The sequence below is a fragment of the Hyalella azteca genome, unplaced genomic scaffold (genome assembly GCF_000764305.2).
Source record: "Hyalella azteca isolate HAZT.00-mixed unplaced genomic scaffold, Hazt_2.0.2 contig3653, whole genome shotgun sequence".
NCBI classification, from domain to species: domain Eukaryota; kingdom Metazoa; phylum Arthropoda; class Malacostraca; order Amphipoda; family Hyalellidae; genus Hyalella; species Hyalella azteca.
The window spans coordinates 38,013-55,458 of NW_025933895.1; the positions used below are offsets into that span (position 1 = coordinate 38,013).

Genomic DNA, 17,446 nt, shown 5'->3' on the forward strand with positions numbered 1-17,446 from the left:
TAAGGCGGGAGATGACGAGATGATTAATCCTGTGTGCTGACTGTATGAACGTTAGAGTGGAACTGCTTGCTGGGACGAGGAACCGGGGCAGAGAAGTTTTGTCTTTAGAGTCGTTTTAATAGAAATAAGGATGGCTTAGCTGCTAAACTGCTGCATATGCTCGAAATTATATAATGAAATTTAAAACTTTATTTAATAAAGACATTCAACGGAATTATTAAATTGGAAGTCCGGTCAGAAATGGTTTGGGGTGTTAATTTTATACATCGCCGAGCTACCAGAACTAAGTGAAGGTAGGCAGATACCTTCAGTTTTCTACAAAATATTGTTGTTTTACGTTTATAGTATATACGTTTGCGTATATACGTCCCATCTAGTGTTGGTCGTTTAATTTTGGTTGTTCAACATTTCAATCCGAAATCAACCAATAATCGACGTTGTTTCAACGTTAGATGTCTGCTGGGCTCCCTCACCGTCACAGCCCCCATCATAGAAGGAGTGGAAGGAGTGGTGACCCTCGCCCTCACAGGTTGGAGGAGTGGTGAGGATGGTAGTTCTTAGAGAAGGAGAGATGACCTAGCTACTCCACAGGGAGTGGTCCAAACGTATGGGACAGAGACGCACGCGGGGGGGCAGAGTTTACCTACGGCGCTCTTTTAGAAATGAGGCAGCAGCTGGAAATAATTCAACTCCAGATGCAGGAGCTGCTGGGCCAGGGGCGTCTGGCAGAGCGGTGGAGACGCAGGTAAGCGCACCAATAAGATAAGAGTCTTACATTTTGCTAGCTAACATCGAAGGTTCTTTCCACTAAGAGCACGTCACAAGATTGGCGTGCTGCATGAGATGGCCGACGACGGTAGGATCTTTATGATTGCACTAACGGAGTCGCACCAAAGAAAAGATATCCTCGATGCAGAAATTACAATGGAAGGATTCCAACACTACCGCGCGGACCGGAAGGAAGGGTGGAGTAATTGTCCACCTTAGGAACTTCATCGCATGAAGCACTGTAGAATTGAGATCGAAATCTGAGAACTGACGGCTTTGTTGAACACGTGCTACTCCACTTAAAAAAATTGGACCTGTGCGTAGCCATAGTCTATAGACCGCCTGCTTCTCCGTCGGAAAACTTCAACAAAACCCTTAAGGAAATAGAGACCAAGGTGGCTGAACTGAGTGACCCAGCCCCCAGCCTGATAATTGGGGGGGACTTCAATCTCCCACGAATCCGTTGGACAAGCCTTAACGGCTTAGAGGTCGATGATCGTTACAGAAGTACTGAGTAGGAGCAAGTCAAGAGTACTTAACAACAACTGCACAAGTCAAGAAGCCCAACTTGTGATGTTTGCTGCGGAACACTTGCTCAGTCAGCAGGTACGGTCGCCGACAAGAGAACACAATATCCTCGATCTCTTCTTTACTAATAATGAAAGAATGGTGGTTGACGTTCGGGTTGAAGAAACTTCACTGTCTGACCGCCGCTTAGTGATGGCGGAAACGACAATTGGTATTGAAAACCTGCCTAGGTCTATACCCCAAGAAGGACTGGCATGACTTAACTTCCACAATCGAAGAACGGATTGGGTGGCAATTTGGAATGAAATTAACGAAAACGATTGGAGAGCGGAATTCCACGAGATGAATGCTGAGGAAATCTACACAAAACTATGCGAGAAACTAGCACAAGTATGCGTGCGTCATACCCCGAGAAAAACAGGCCCTAAAGTCCGCAGCATTCCGAGAAACCGACGAATCCTTATGAGAAAACTAAAGCTTTAAATAAACAAATAGCTGAATCCCCAGGTGATATGAGGAGACAGAGGCTAGTAGACTTGTACAAGGAAATCGAACTCAGGCTGCAGGACTCGCACAGGATGGAAGAACATGCCGCGGAAGAGCGAGTGGTTGAGGTCATCAAAGAGAACCCTAAGTATTTTTTTTCAAATACGCTCAGTCCAAGACGAGAGTAAAGACACCAGTAGGCCCGCTTAAGGTTAACAAAGTCATTGTCGGAGATGACCGTCGGCTTGTGTGAGTTACTCACAGTTTGAATCAGTGTTCAGTAACCCCCGCTACTCATGGGAGGAGAATTAAATTGAAATTCTCCATGAGCTGCCAGACGGTAGACGGTTGGAGAACATTGAGTTTGGACCAGAAGACATGGTTTTAAGTATTAAAGAACTGCCGACGTTTTCAGCGCCAGGACCCGACGGAATTCGGCAGTGCTGTTGAAGAAGTGTGTTAGAGCACTGATAGCTCCGCTCACAATGCTCTGGAAAGCCTCGATAACGGAGGGAATCATCCCTGAGGGCCTCAAAGTGGGACTGCCCTATCGAAACTTTTATTCCTGTCAGCTGCTGGCACAAGGACGCCCCAAGTTCATGTTACGGTGTAAATTAGAAGCTCTATGTCCGCTTTAGGTTCCGGTTGCCGGAGTGAAATAAGCGCCGAAATGGAATATTGTGAAATTACCCGTCGAGCTTGGGGCGGTCGTGGAGCGATCGTGGTGCGTGCGTATTTGGTACCTGATACGTTCGGGACAGACACAGCCGGATCTGAAAAATGCGTTAAAAAATGCCCCCTCCCTTCCCTCCCGTATGGGGGGACGGGAGGGGGCATTTCAATCTCTGTACGTTATATATGTATATGTGCAGTCTATATAGTACTACTCGCTTAGTTTTAAGATCAGAACACAGTCTATCATAGGCTCAATTTTATGCAAAGAGGTTTACAGCTAGTAACTTTTATGACATGGCGTGGTTAGAAAAGAGGACAATAATCGCAAAAAAAAATTCAATCGATACATCAATAGCACTGATTCGAGGTAATGCAAGTAAAGCCAATTTTTCCAATTAAATCCATGTATCCTGCTAAATGAACAACGTTGTGTTTAAAATAATAGTTGAATTATTTGCCGTTTCATGTCATATAACTTCCGTCACATTAAATTTCTATCGAGCAAACGGTTCTGCAAGGGCCACGAATTTCTGCGTTCATTGACGAAAGAAAGACCACGCAATAGGATGGAGAAGCACATGCTAATCTTAACAAAATTTATTTACGGCACTAACTTGATTGCAGCTTTCAGTTGTTCACAGTTCATAGCAAATTAGGATATTTCTGCATCCATCGTCGGCTGCTGCAATGACAGTATTGAGTTTCACATGTAGTTCTTCTCACGCATTAATGTTATCAACTGCACTCTGAATTCCTGGAGACAATCAAATAAATATACGATAGTTATGAAAATAGAATATACGATAGTTATGGAAATCCTCAATTCAGATGTGTTGCTCACAGAGGGGCTCCTTGTAAGCGATAGTTCATAAGCTATCTTCTGCTTGAGCAATAAGCTCACGCGTGCAGACATACGCCCAAAGCTGAATCGTTATATTTTGTTGAAGAAACCACTTGTCTAGCAAAAATTTTTACAGGGGTCTGAAAATACTGCTTGCAACTGCTGCAAAATGATGAATAGAAACATTTTTACGTCTAATACAATTCCAACATTGCTGAGCTCGATGAAAATTTCCTGAATCTATCCTCGTGTAATTTGGAGTTCTTCAGAAATAACCAAATTCGTCCTTATACTTAAATGTAACTCCACAATGAAACCTAATGATACAACGAAATAGAGTAGATAGAACAGAACAAAAGCAACTAACTTACTTGCGAATATTCGGAATACGTTCTGCAACATTTGCCATCGTGTTCAGCTGGCCCGCCCAGTGGTATCGACTGATGGCTAGGTACGTAGCATCGTAGGCAATGATAAACTTTCGAGTTTCGACTACACAAATTGATCCAGTTGACGTGTTGATTTAGAAATTAAAACCTAAAGCATATGAACAGGAGCAGCTTAAATAACATGCTCGGGTCGACATGCCCTAAGTTGAAATTTTCTACCGCTGTCAAAATCTTGAACACACCAATGCGTAGTCATGATGAATGTCGCCTGCCGACGAGAACTATAGAAGTACCTATTGCAACGAACTGATCAAATAACAACTGATGTAGAGCATATTCCGCAAGCTGAAATCTTCTATTATTGTCGAAAAAAGAAGTTGCATCGTATGATTGCTGTGTTTCGAAAGAAGTGATGGTGAAAGATAAACCATACAACTACATCTTATTAACTCGTAGGAAAAACTAACAAATTTTCATCCATAATTTAAAATTTTCAGTCAAATACGTCATAATTTAAGGAAGACAACACAATCAAAAAGTGAGTGTTAATCTTAACAAAGTCAAGTTACTGCAGTAGCTTCATTGCAGTAAACAGCCATCCGATCGCACTCAACAGGAGTCGACAATTTTTTTTGGCATAGGAAAAGTTGAGCTCTAAAATTAAATTCTTTCAAGCTTTCAAATTATCAACTGCAATCTAAATTCCTGGATTGATAACCAAAATTATAACGGAATATACCATAGTAATGTGAAATCTAATAAGTTGCTCACAAATGGGATCCCGTTTAAACACATTCACCCTGCCTTCTTGTACGCGATAGTTCACACCGACACGACAGCTGGGGCAGCGAGAACGTCCATGTGACTTCTGCACTGGACCAGTCTTCAGAGGTGGTCGGAAATTACGACAAACGTTCTTATGCAATCTTCATAAATTAAGCTGTTGGCCGTAGGGATGCTTAGAAATTTTAATTTAAAGCATTTCTGCAAGAGCTACATCTTTAGCCGCTCAAACAGACATATACTCAAGGCTGAACATTTCTATTGTAGCCACTAGCCATCATTATTTTGTGGGCTTGACGAACAGTAACCTCCAAACAACTCGAAATCAAGGACTTCCACAAGCACTCATAATATTCATTTTCGTCCTGTTCAATGTCTACAAGTGCAGTGGTATTTACCATCAAATTGTTTAAAGCTCTCTGAAGGAGACAAAACTATAATACCTTTTCGATTAGCATTGAGCACTCTTCACTACGTACTGATTCACGGTTAGTTCTAAACTGGCGCCTTACTATTGCTGCAACGGCTAATGCTCTGTCATGCTCTGTCCGGATGGGGGGTACGGGGAGTAGACCCCCACATACCCGCATACCTCCGCATAGCGGGAACTTCTAAGCACGCTCGCGCTAAAAACTCATGCCAGCTACTGAGCAGGGTAAGCAAATGGTGGCCTGACCAGCCACTGATTTCGCGTGTCATTTGACCTTTATATTTTTTCCACGAAACTACTCAAAATAGCTACTATTTGGCGGCTAAATAAAAGAGGCGGCATTTTGCATCTGATTCATCTCTAATCCGAGAGTCGCAACCGAAATCGGAACGACAGCAGCGCGTAAATTTTGACAGGTGATAACGCCAATCCACAAAGGAGGTCAGAGGACAGACCCCAAAATTACAGACCTGTGATCTTGACCTCACATGTGATCAAGGTTTTTGAGAAGGTAGTGGTTAGGAGGCTGGTCCGGTATATGGAAGAGGCTCACCTGTACAATAAAGAACAACGTGGTTTCCGGCGTAATCGTTCCTGTTTGTCGCAGTTACTGAAGCACCATCACGGTCTTGTGGCCCAGCTGGTGGAGAAAGCCGGCGTGGACGTGTTATACCTAAACTTTGCTAAAGCTTTTGACAAAGTTGACCATGGGGTGCTCTTTAGTAACCTGAGGCTGTTGAGGGTAGGAGGAATCCTGTTGAGGTGGATTCCCAACTTCCTTACAGATAGAGTACAAGCTGTCGCAATTGGAAACTCGAAATTGAGAGAAGCGAAGGTGAAAAGCGGATTTCCGCCGGGCTCAGTGCTTGGACCGATCCTCTCCCTCATCCACATGACTCAGAACTCACCCACGCATCTACATCGTCATTTGCGGACGATACAAGAGTGCTGATGAAGATCACAGATGACCTAGACTGCGAGAGGTTACAGGATGACCTGTCGTCAATCTACGATTGGGCCCTAGTGAACAATATGCAGTTTAACGGCACCAAGTTCGGAGTAATGAGATGAAGGATCCACATAAAGATCGGGATTCCACGTCGCTACTTGGCATCAGATGGTGCAGAAATTGAGGAGAATCAACTAGTTCGAGATCTCGGAGGGTTGATGAGTACTGAAGCCACGTTCGATGCCCATATCGAGCAAATAGTTGCGCGCAGCCGGCAACGGATGGGGTGGATATGGCGGATATTTCGAACGAGAGAAGTAGCACCAATGATTACACTCTTCAGAGCCCTCGTGCTCCCCAATCTTGAGGATTGCTGGCAACTTTGGTTGCCACTCAAGTGCGTGGGCGGGTGCGGTACGGAAATTAGAGGCAGTGCAGTGGACCTTCACGTACAGGATCAGCAGCATGAGGGAGCTGAACCTGAACTACTGGGAAAGGCTGAAACACCTGGGACTGTACTCACTGGAAAAGAGAAGAGAGAGGTATATCATACTGTACACTTGGAACATGATAAACGGACTGACTCCCAACTTAGAGAGTGAGACTCCCGGAATAGTGACACGTTACCACGAAAGGAGGGGAAGCCTGTGCAAGGTTCCCCCAATTAATAACCGAGCTGCGGCTAGAATACAGACTCTCCGTGAGGGATCGCTGTCCGTTGTAAGACCGAGGCTCTTAAATGCCCTGCGAAAAAAAGCTGAGAGGAAGGGAGTATACCCTTGCAACTTTCAAGAGACATCTGGACAATTGGTTGAGAAAAATCCCGGATTGTCCAGTAATGGGAAACTACCCTCAGCAAGTGACAAGCAACAGCATCTTGCATCAGCTGGCCCAAAGGAGGGCAAATGGACGGAACACGTCCAACGTTACATCCAGGATCCGAGGACTGGGTGACCTGCCTAGCGATGACTCGGAGACGGAGGACGACGAAGGCGGCGCCTCATCGTGACCGGGGACTAGTAAGTCCCGAACTCAGCATAAGGTCCAAGGTCATAAGGTACTACAGGTACAGTACAGTTACGTTGTGGTTGCCCGCAGGTCGCCATGTTGCCGCAGTGGCTGTAATGTTGCGTCACGCTAAGCCTGATGGTGTGGTGGTGGGCATGGAGGCCGCAGCCCTGAGGGGGGCACCGTGGGGGGCGCTCGTGGCGGCGGCGGGGGGCGGGAAGGTCAACCTGACGCTGTCCAGTCCTGACGATTACGAGCCTCACGACGACCTCCTCCTGCCGCTGCACGACAGCGGGTAAGAGCCTGTAGATGCATGTAAGGACCTGTGTGTGCAGGTGATGCCGTCGGAGGGGGTTCCATGGAGGGTGACGGAGGGTAGGTCATCAACCCAAACTACTAATTAATAATATTCAATATAATAATAATATAATAATAATAATTAATTAGTTTATGTGGTCTCGGAAATAATATTTGCTGAAATAGCGGCTGTTGTGTTGTCCATTACAATGGATTGCTGGTCATATTCATGCCTCCCCTCACCTTCCTGGGGGACAGGGTGAGGCTGGCTTACTTTAAAGGCTGCGTGGGCACCTCCGCTGGGGCGGCGGCCCTCGCCTCCGTGGCCGACGGTGCGCGGCCGACGGTGGATGATGAGGACGGCGCTGTCCTCACCATCCACATGGCGGCGCCCCTGGACCTCAGCGCCCTCAGGGGGACATACACGCGCCTCTGTGAGTCTTGTCGTGCACGGGGGCGGTGCCCCTGGACCCGTATGCGCTTTACAGTTTATATATTGTATAGTCGTTATTTATTGTAATGTTTGGTGATTATTCACAGCAAAATCACCAAATAACAAGTAATCATGCTACATAAATTATTATATATTTAGTAATGAATATATATTCCTGCACAGATGTGTTCACGCGCCCCCTCTCGCCTCCTGGCCCCTCCTCCGCCATGTGGCCGCTGCCCCCCTCCCCCCCGCCAGTGCTGGTCGTGCAGGGGGCGGATGAGGGGTCCTGGGGGGCCGTGGCCCGCACCATTACCTCCCTCGCCCCCCCTGGCAAGAGGTGCGCAGCATCCCACGGGGGAAATTAGAGTTCCAATTGTTATACATCGCATAGTTATGCTTCGTATAGTTATACATTGTATGGTTATGCATCGTATAGTTATACATCGTGTAGTTATACATCATATAGTTATACATCGTATAGTTATACATCGTATAGTCATACAGCGTATAGTTATACAGCGTATAATCATACATTGCATAGTTAAACATCGTATAGTCATACATCCTATAGTTAAACATCGTACCCAGTTAAAATTTAGGGCAGGGAATAGAGCAGGCCGTCGCCGGCTGCAGAGCCGGCGTAGAGACGCGACAGAGCAGCGATAGAGCAGTAACGCGTTTTCTGTATATCCATGTTAGAAAACTTTCTCATGATAAACTGATTGAGATCTCGCTTTAGCAAAGCGTGAATGACCTTCAACGTTTCTGTTAGTGTTAAAACTGGATGAGCATATAAAATTCTTACGTAATTCGAAGTATTAAAATACTGACGTGAAATAAATATCACAAATGGCACCGGAAATTGGCCCAAAATATCGTGCTATGCGAATGAACTAGATGGAGGATGAAGTTCATTCTCCCGTCACTGTTTCCAACCCCTACCCCTCCTCCCTCTCTCAAAACCACCCTCATGCACGGCCTGCTAGCTGCTCTGCACAGCTCCTTGCCGGACAATCCCAAGTACCAGCGCTAAAACAGCGCAGAGTTCCGGCCCTGCCGAGCTGCTAGAATTTTGTCTCTATATCAGCCATGGCGCAGCGCAGTTTTAGGGATAGATGGCCGGTTATTGTTTCACGGCTCCATCCTGCTAAAGCGCGACCAGCCCGGCTAAACCCGGCGCCGGTCTCGGCTCAAAATTTTAACTGGGTATAGTTATTCATCGTATAACTATAGGTTATACGTTATACATAGTATGGTATATAGTCATACATAGTATAACTCTAAGTGTGTCTGGGGGAATGACGCTGCAGTTTGTGTGCCCAGGTTCGAGAGTCTGGAGCTGCCGGGCTGCCGGCTGAGGGCCCCGGAGCTGCGGGAGCTGCTGATGGTGCTGCACGACGCCGACGTGAGGACGCGCGACTGGGGCGACGGGGGCGACACGCGCGCCGAGGTTGACGGGTGAGTGGACGGCGGCCACTGAACTGGGGCCAATATTCCTAAGTCACCGAATTATATTAATATATAGACTACAATTAAAGTTTGATTTGTAATTGCTACTGATGGCCGCCGCAAAATGAAACAAAATGGAGGCCGATGAAGAAGGACCGTTCACTCAGATGGCGGCCGATCGTTGGACACAACGCCATCATCACGACAATCATTATCATTTGACATATCAGAATAATGATATGTCTTCATTATTGTTAATACTATATCTTAATCCTCAATTCTTATCAATTATATATATGATTTAAATATTTATTATATAAGTACATTTAGTAATTATTGTACAATAAATTATGTTATTATTATTATTTTTAAAAACGCTTTCCGTTTTTGAGTTAGGGTTGCCGTAAGTCTGCGTTCAGGTTTTAGGATAACCACGGTTTCAACAACAAATTTCCTTTTTATTGAATGAAAAATTGTATCGAAATATTGTGGGCAGTTTTGACGCGGGCTACGAACACCTGAGTTAGCATGAAACTATTTGATACGTCGTTGACTAGCTCCTACACTCTAAAGGTCTGATGAACAAGTAAACCATAGGAGCCCATAATATTAGACAATTAAAAACTATGCTTACAAAAGGTTTGCTAAAAATATTTACATTATTATTATTATAGTTTTGATAGAATATTATGATATTATATCCAAATAATTCCTTATGTACAAATTGATTATTAAAATAAAACTATAGACAATTCTAATATTAAATCATAATTATTTCAATATAATAATTCTATATAATCCTTCATGATCATATTGAAATAATTTATTCATGTTAATCATCTCTAACATATTAATGATAAGATGATGGCGCTCTGTCACTGGTCGCCATTTGTCGGCCAATGATAGAGCCACAGAAGATGGCAGCTGCTGGCATGCCACATGCCACATGCCGCGCAGGATATTCACTGCCGCACTCCCACAGGTGGAGTGGGGATTTTCTCCTCTACATCACGCACCGGTGGCCCCCGGAGGGACCAGCGGTACCCAGTGACGCCGAACTGCAGGAGGCATATCAAGGATACCTGCGCCAACGAGGACAATAATGTGTGTTTTGTGTGGGATTAATGAGGCTGTGTGTGTTTTCTGTTGGATTAATGAGGCTGTGTGTGTGTGTTTTGAGTGGGATTAATGAGTCTTTATGTGTGTGTTTTGTATGCCGTATGGATAGCACTCACTTTACTGTTATTAATATATAACCTCACTCACGACCTAGCCATTCTACCTGCAGTTAGATATCATTTCATATAATTAGTGTTTACTTGTTTTTTATTTGTAACGAAATTAGTTAGATATTTTGTTTGAAATTAGTTTGGTATTAGTTTGATCGAGTTTTAATTTATGACCATAATTCTTGTATTGTTGCAGGGCAAAGCGAAGGTGCACTCTGTTCGCTTGTTCCTTGCACGTCTTGCTGGCGTCAAACGTGGATGATGGTGGCGATATGGTGAATGATGGCGATGGTGACGATATGGTGAATGATGGCGATGGTGACGATATGGTGAATGATGGCGATTAAGCACTTGATGTCACTTCAGCGGATGTCTGCAATTCAGCATGGATTTGCCAACTCCATTGTATGTTCTTATATGAATTAGATTAAATTTAGCGGAATATCCTAGAGTGTTAATTTGAAACTGATTGTTGCAATTAGGTTTACGGTGTACGATTATCAGAGGAAATGTCACTCTTCGACGTAATTAAGGATCGTAATCTTTTGGTCCGTACGCAATAATCATGAAAATTTTTGTGATCTAGCAGGAAAAATCTTTCGAAGACGTCGTGGTGTTTAATATTAAAAAACAATTGTTAGCTGATTATATTAATTATTTAAATATGTTATTAACTCAAGGCATTTTTATTACATGTGGGATTAAATAGACTTCCTGTTTTGTGTGGGATTTACTAGACTATATTCGTATTATTTATGGCATTAATTATTTTAATAAACATGTAATTAAATTTGCCACACGCGTTTCATTCGCCATCGTGCTAGGGACCATGAGATGCTAGGGACCATTAGATGAGATGGTCACGGTCGTGATGGTGCCGTGTCCCGACCACGACACGTGCCGCCGTTTGTATTATTAGTAGTCACACGAAACAAATTATCAACATATCATTCAAAATAAGAGAAAGATTTTCTTCCATCAACCCAAACTACTAATTAATAATATTCAATAATTTGCGTTCTGCTACCTGGAAGGAGAAGCAAAGCGTTGTTCCCCATTGTGTTCTTCATGGACTTTAAATCGTAATTTGCTATAAAATGCGACTTCCCTGCAATGAAGAGAAAAACTAAGTTTAGGAAAGTTCGTCATAGTATGTAATAGGATCAAGTTGAGAGTCTTCAGAGTTGAAAGATATTTTTGTGCTTGTATTGAAGTTATACACACCAAATTACATAATATCTGATGGGTCTAACTTTGACCCGGCTATAAAATCTTAAGGAAGACGTTTTATAAATTTGATATAAAGATAAAAAAATATCTAAAAGATTCGCTTTTCACGAGTTGCAGGATAAATTTTTGCTTTCGTCTATCACGTTTTCGACTGAGGATACAAAATTTGAACTTGATCGTAGAAAAGGAATTCTTTGGGAAAAGTTCGTCTGTACAAGACAGGCGACCTGCGCACCCAGCCTGCGTCGCACCAGACAGGCGACCTGCGCCGCAGCCTTCGTCGCACCAGACAGGCGACCTGCGCCCCCAGCCGGCGTCGCACCAGTCAGGCGACCTCAATAAATTGATAGGGGTCGGAGGGGTCAATAAATTGATAGGGGTCGGAGGGGTCAATAAATTGATCGGGGTCGAAGGAGTCAATAAATTTATAGCGGACGAAGGAGTGAATAAATTTATAGCGGCCGAAGAGGTAAATAAATTGATAGGGGTCGAAGGGGTGCAATAAACAAAATTTACATTTTTATTAGGTTTTCAAGACTTGACATCCAATATATATTTTTAAGGAAAATTTATAATTTCTCTAATTACAAAATTTCGACCTGGCGACGGCCGTGCCAGATGAGTGGCTTAAATCCCTCTAGCCGCTCTAGAGGATTTCTTGGGTCATTTACACGAGCCTCTTCATGACGCAAAAGAGCGCCAGGTCAATCAGAAATTTTATTTTTTCATAAACATAGACGTTTTTCTTCTATTTTCAAAACCCTTAAAAATAGCAAATTTTTTCAATTTTCGATTCACCTCCACTAGAAATTGAATGCGTTTCTCTGCTCCAGTGATACACCGTTAATGAGTGCATGAAAATTTCGCACAAATCTCTCGCTGTTTACCTTCTTTTTTGGCTACAGGCAAAAAAAATTGCTATTTTATGCCAATTTTGTTTATTTATTTTTTAATTTTTATGTTGCTTTTTTATGCCAATTTCTAGTATTATTAATTTCCATATCCTAGATGAAAATTAGAGGCATTATTAAAAAGAATAACTCATTTTAAAATGTAAGGAAGTTGGTATCCACGAGGCTGAATTTTGATCCTTTCACATTTTTGACTCGACTTTGATTTTGATTTATGTTATTGACTAAAATAATCTCTGCTTACTAAGACATGATACGCAGATTGCTCAAATTCTAGAAAAATTGGTTGTTAGAGGCAGAACAATTGATCTGTCTGCACCATATTTATTAACTACATTAGGCGCATTGATTAACTACATTGGGTGCATTGATTAACTACATTATAGCGTATTGATTGACTACATTAATTAAACATTAATTAACGGCATTTGTTTACTAGAGCAACGAACTCGTTCTATCAAAAAATTAGAATGCATTACCCGTCCGCGACTTTCTTGTCAAATAAGATTGATTTAGCATGAATTATTTGAGGAAATAACTGGCGCTGCTTTACAGAGATATTCAATGATTTATGTGAAGTGAGATGTGTCCGTTTTATGCGAAGTGAGATGTGTCCGTTTTATGCGAAGTGAGATGTGTCCGTTTTATGTGTCCGTTTTATGTGAAGTGAGATGTGTCCGTTTTATGTGAAGTGAGATGTGTATGTTTTATGTGAAGTGATATTTGTCCGTTTTATGTGAAGTTATAGATGTGTCCGTTTACATATTCCCAGCTGCAATTTGTACTTGTTTCCTGCTAGTTTAATGATTGTCTGACTTGGAATGCAGTTATAGTTTAGTCTAGTTCTCCATTCATTGTTTCTGCTCAAGGAGAGAGTCAGAATACAATCATGTAAAAATGTTGTATTCAGTTTCTCAACTTTTCAGTTTTCAGTTGTGATCACAACCATGTAATCATCGTTTTTCCCATTTGAAATCATACGGAAAAATTTTTTATTATGCTAATACAAAACCACGATCGAAATAAAAATTTGATACCAAAAATTTAAAGTATACACAATTAAAGTCTGAAAGTGTCGTAATGAACAGGAATCCTGAATTTGTTGCAAATTAATTTCATTTTGTGTGTTAACATGATCACTATTGATGTTAATGTTTCTTGCTGTTTAATTCATACTCATAATTGATCACATTTACTCTGTCATGCAAGGCGCTGGCTTGATGCCAGCTACGGGTCGCCTGTCCAGGCCCTCGCCTGCTTAAAATTCCGACGTCGAGAGCTCAGAAATCTCAGCGTTCGTCTTGCCAGCAAAGAGAACCTCGATGGCTGTTTTGAATCAAGTCAACATATTGGTAACTAAATTGCCGTTTCTATTTCTTTTTACACTGTTAGAAAAATTACCGTTAGCGGTATTACCTGCGTTTCAGTGGCCGGTCGACAAGCGAAAAGAAGCATCGTGTCGCCGTTTTTATTCTAATTTAACACTAGAAATCCGTAAAACGTCTGATAAAAACGGCGAAACAGATTATTTTCACGGGGCGACCGACCACTAGAACGCCAGTGGGACCGTTTTTTCACCGTTTTTTCTAACAGTGTAATAGAGGCGGGGACCTAAAAATTACCGGACTGATTTTTTTAAAGATTTATTTATTTATCCAGAATTAGTAGTCAGAATTTACTGGAGTGAACTCAAAGTAACATGGGACAGTTCCACCAGTTCGTCAATACTTCTAAGTGATCTTCAGGGATAAGGTCCCTAATTTTTTCAACACTTTTTTTAGTGCGGCAAGTGGAAGGAGGAGGATGATCATCAATAATATTATCTGTTTATCTCTTAACTAATTATTGAAAAAACTAACAATTGAGCAGCAAGACTCCAAATGCATCAAAAATTGGAAACTTTGAAGGTGCATGACTTTATTCATAAGTAAGAAAAAATTTTAATCTATCTTGGTACAATTACATTATAATCTTTACTTTTAGTGATCATGTTCAGGACCTTAAATTTCTTGTCAGGTTCATGGAGTCACCTTCACTGGAAATGGTTTATAGCAAACCAGTGCGGTATATTAGGTAAATTTTTTTTAAAAATTGCAGGTAGAAATGATCATTTCATGGATGATTTTCAAAAATACAAAGCAAAAGTGCATAATTTTTTCTCAATTTCTGCAAAAAAATGAGGCAAGAGCCATTCAAAAACCCAGTTGAATAGTAATTATAGTGTGAATTTGTGAAAGTAGAGACTTTTTAGACTACATACCTCAGGTTCATTTTTGAGTCCTATGAGTAGACCAGTAAAATATCAGGGATAGTACCACTGTCCGCCACCTGCACCAGCATTATCATACATAAGAAATTGGTTTAAATCTTAGTAGATGAGTAAATTAAAATTTAATTTAAACCGATTCTAAAAAATCTCTGGTTTGCCGCTAGAGAGTAGAGTAAAAGGCAAAAGTCCTCATGATCTTGACAAAAATTCCTGTGAATCTGGCCAATTTCACCAGTTCCTATGGCGCTCTCCCAATTTATTTAGTGAAAAATTATCTATTTTTACCTGCAATTTTTGAAAATCACCCATGAAATAATAGTTTTTACCTGAAAATTTAGGAAAGTTTATCCTCATATAATCCAGATTGGCTTTGCCTAATTGCTATAGTGAAATTTTGGACGAATGGCGCATTTGGGCCCATGATTTTGAAAAATCGCCAGTGAAACTATCTTTTTATGCCGCACATTTTGAAAAATTCTACTCAATATTCCAGATTAGACACTGTCCATGTGCAGAGACAAAGAGACGCGGGCCAAAAACTTAACTCTTAAACAAGTCCTGACGTAATAACGCAAGTCAATAAGTTGTTAAATGTCCTGTTAAGAGAAATTTGACGAATTAATTTATAAATTGATTTGAGTAAGTATACCAGCAGCGTCAAGTAGTTGATATTTTAACTTTATTTCCGTGAAAACTTAATAGGTATATATAGTTCAGCAAGCGCTTGTGGGAATTTTTTAGGATTAAATTCAGTTATTGATTATATGTCAACCACTCCAAGGCCCAGTCTCACGATGCTGCATTATTCTGATGTAATATTCCCCACCGAACAATTGTTAATCGCTTACAAGTTCGCGACATCTTTGCAGCACCAATTGCTGGCATGGCATTAAATATTAGAATAATATTTAAATCTGGGAAATAATCTGCACATATGCAAGCAGCTGTCGTTGTGCGAATTTTATATTATATTTTGAATACATTTTAAAATTAAATACTAATTGAAAAAGAGGCTTGCGAAGAATAAATGCTAAATAGATATTGGTGCGAGCGCTCATTGCATAATAGGAAACTTCACAAAATGTGTTATACTTTGTTTTCAGAAAAGAAAAACATGCTTTGTTTGAACAAAATTATTCAACATCATCGGGGCGAGCGGGAAATTCGCCTCCATACCTGTAAGCTGTGTGAGCAGCGAAACCCTCTCTGATAGGTTTGTCCCAGTACAACTCGTCGACAAAGTTCAGATGGTTGGATAAACGTTCAATATCAAAGCGAACAGTTAACTGATGATGAGCCCAGAAAAAATAGTTCGCCTTTCCGGTCAAGGTGATAACCATACATATATATCATCTCGCCAGAATGGGAAGTCCAAATGCCTTGTCACGTGATGAGTATTGAGTCCAATGTCTTCTCCAAAGTAAGCCACTCTTTGTTCGGCATTTTTCTTGCTCCCTGTGAACTCCATATGAAACTTACCAGGTGTTTGTGTCATTTGGGTTGTGTAAGATTTTCGAATAACTTCAGAATTAGCAAATAGGTAAGGAGTTACTTCATACAAAGGCGGCAGAACGATACCTCGTCCAAGGTCTGTATGAACAAGTGCTGCATAGATTGCATATACAAACTCTCCTTTGTTCATTCTTTCACGGAAAAAAGCTGCATTGTTTATGATTGTTAGCCACGTTTTTCAATGCATAAAAACGTCGAAGAGAATGAGGGCTTCGCCCACTGACGTTTGTTGAACAGGGAGAACCAGTGGTGTTTCTTAAGTAAGCGATGGTCCCTTAGTTCTGTGAGAAGATGCTTAACAGCTTTTCCGCCATCGCTGTAAGATGAAAGGTCAGCTTCTGGATCGAAATTATCCGCCGCTTCTTTCAGCTCAGCAAACTGAAGGGCATCATCAACTTTGTACAGAAGACGATTGCTGTCTTGTTGCCTCTGGGCAAAGCTTGGACCTGACAATAAATATAAACAACCTCACGTTAATTATGGACTGTCAGGATGAAAATAATATAAGAAACATTCTCGAGATTAAGGATCCAAACCAATAATTAAACTACGTTAAAATAATCTTTTTAATATTGTCTACACAGTAGTAAAGTTTTTTATTTTATTTAGAACGTATCCGATTTCTTGAATATATTTTACAATAATGAAAGTTTTAGTTAGGAGGAGGAAGAGAAAAGTCCCCGTTATTGAAATGTCGTCAATTTGGGATGTTTTTGCAACAAATTTAGTTGTTTACCCATCACTAGCAGTCAGTTAATTCTAACGCAGTTGTTCCCTTGGGAATTTAATCAACATAGTTTACCGTCATCTTCACTTAAGTCGCTAGGCCAAGCACACACGCTGCTGCAGAGAACTATCACCACCAGGCACTTCATCTCTTAACCTTCGTCTTGGACAACAAAACAACACACGTCTTTGCAGCAGCTTCTTGGATACGGAATGACGATAAGCTCGAAGGCTGTATCATTCATTCAGACATATCATGTCGTTGCCCCTCTGCAATGTATCAGTTGTTAAATAGATATGTCCGATAAAACGAGCTAAAGATCGCCCACAATGTCCACGGTAATATTAGAAGAATTACTCGTAGCAACAGTGCTTGACGTGAAGTGTTTGGAATCTTATCGGAGCATGGTAAGTGGCGTACATTACTTATTAAATCAGGCATATACACAACATGAACATGAAAACCATTATTTTCTACTTACTTTGTTATAATTAGATAACTATATAGCATGAATTATCTAATTTTGTTA

General features: G+C 41.5%; 1 protein-coding gene and 1 pseudogene across 1 annotated transcript; one reads left to right on the top strand and one right to left on the bottom strand.

Moving 5' to 3' along the window:
• The first annotated feature begins 6,973 nt into the window (after window positions 1-6,973).
• LOC108681879 lies at window positions 6,974-10,570 on the top strand. The gene is made up of 6 exons (XM_047879718.1): window positions 6,974-7,152; window positions 7,413-7,588; window positions 7,771-7,927; window positions 8,914-9,048; window positions 10,022-10,143; window positions 10,465-10,570. The coding sequence occupies exons 1-5, from the start codon at window positions 6,974-6,976 to the stop codon at window positions 10,140-10,142; spliced, it is 768 nt and encodes a 255-aa protein (XP_047735674.1). The 3' UTR covers window position 10,143; window positions 10,465-10,570.
• A 5,241-nt stretch (window positions 10,571-15,811) lies between these two features.
• On the bottom strand, window positions 15,812-17,086 carry LOC125177624 (annotated as a pseudogene).
• Between the last annotated feature and the right edge of the window lie 360 nt (window positions 17,087-17,446).

Excerpts from the sequence above, each read along its gene's own strand:
- LOC108681879 (XM_047879718.1), top strand. The coding sequence starts at position 6,974 with ATGTTGCGTCACGCTAAGCCTGATGGTGTGGTGGTGGGCATGGAGGCC. Across the intron at positions 7,153-7,412 it reads CTGCCGCTGCACGACAGCGG|GGTGAGGCTGGCTTACTTTA; the intron begins GTAAGAGCCTGT and ends CCTGGGGGACAG. Across the intron at positions 7,928-8,913 it reads CTCGCCCCCCCTGGCAAGAG|GTTCGAGAGTCTGGAGCTGC; the intron begins GTGCGCAGCATC and ends TTGTGTGCCCAG.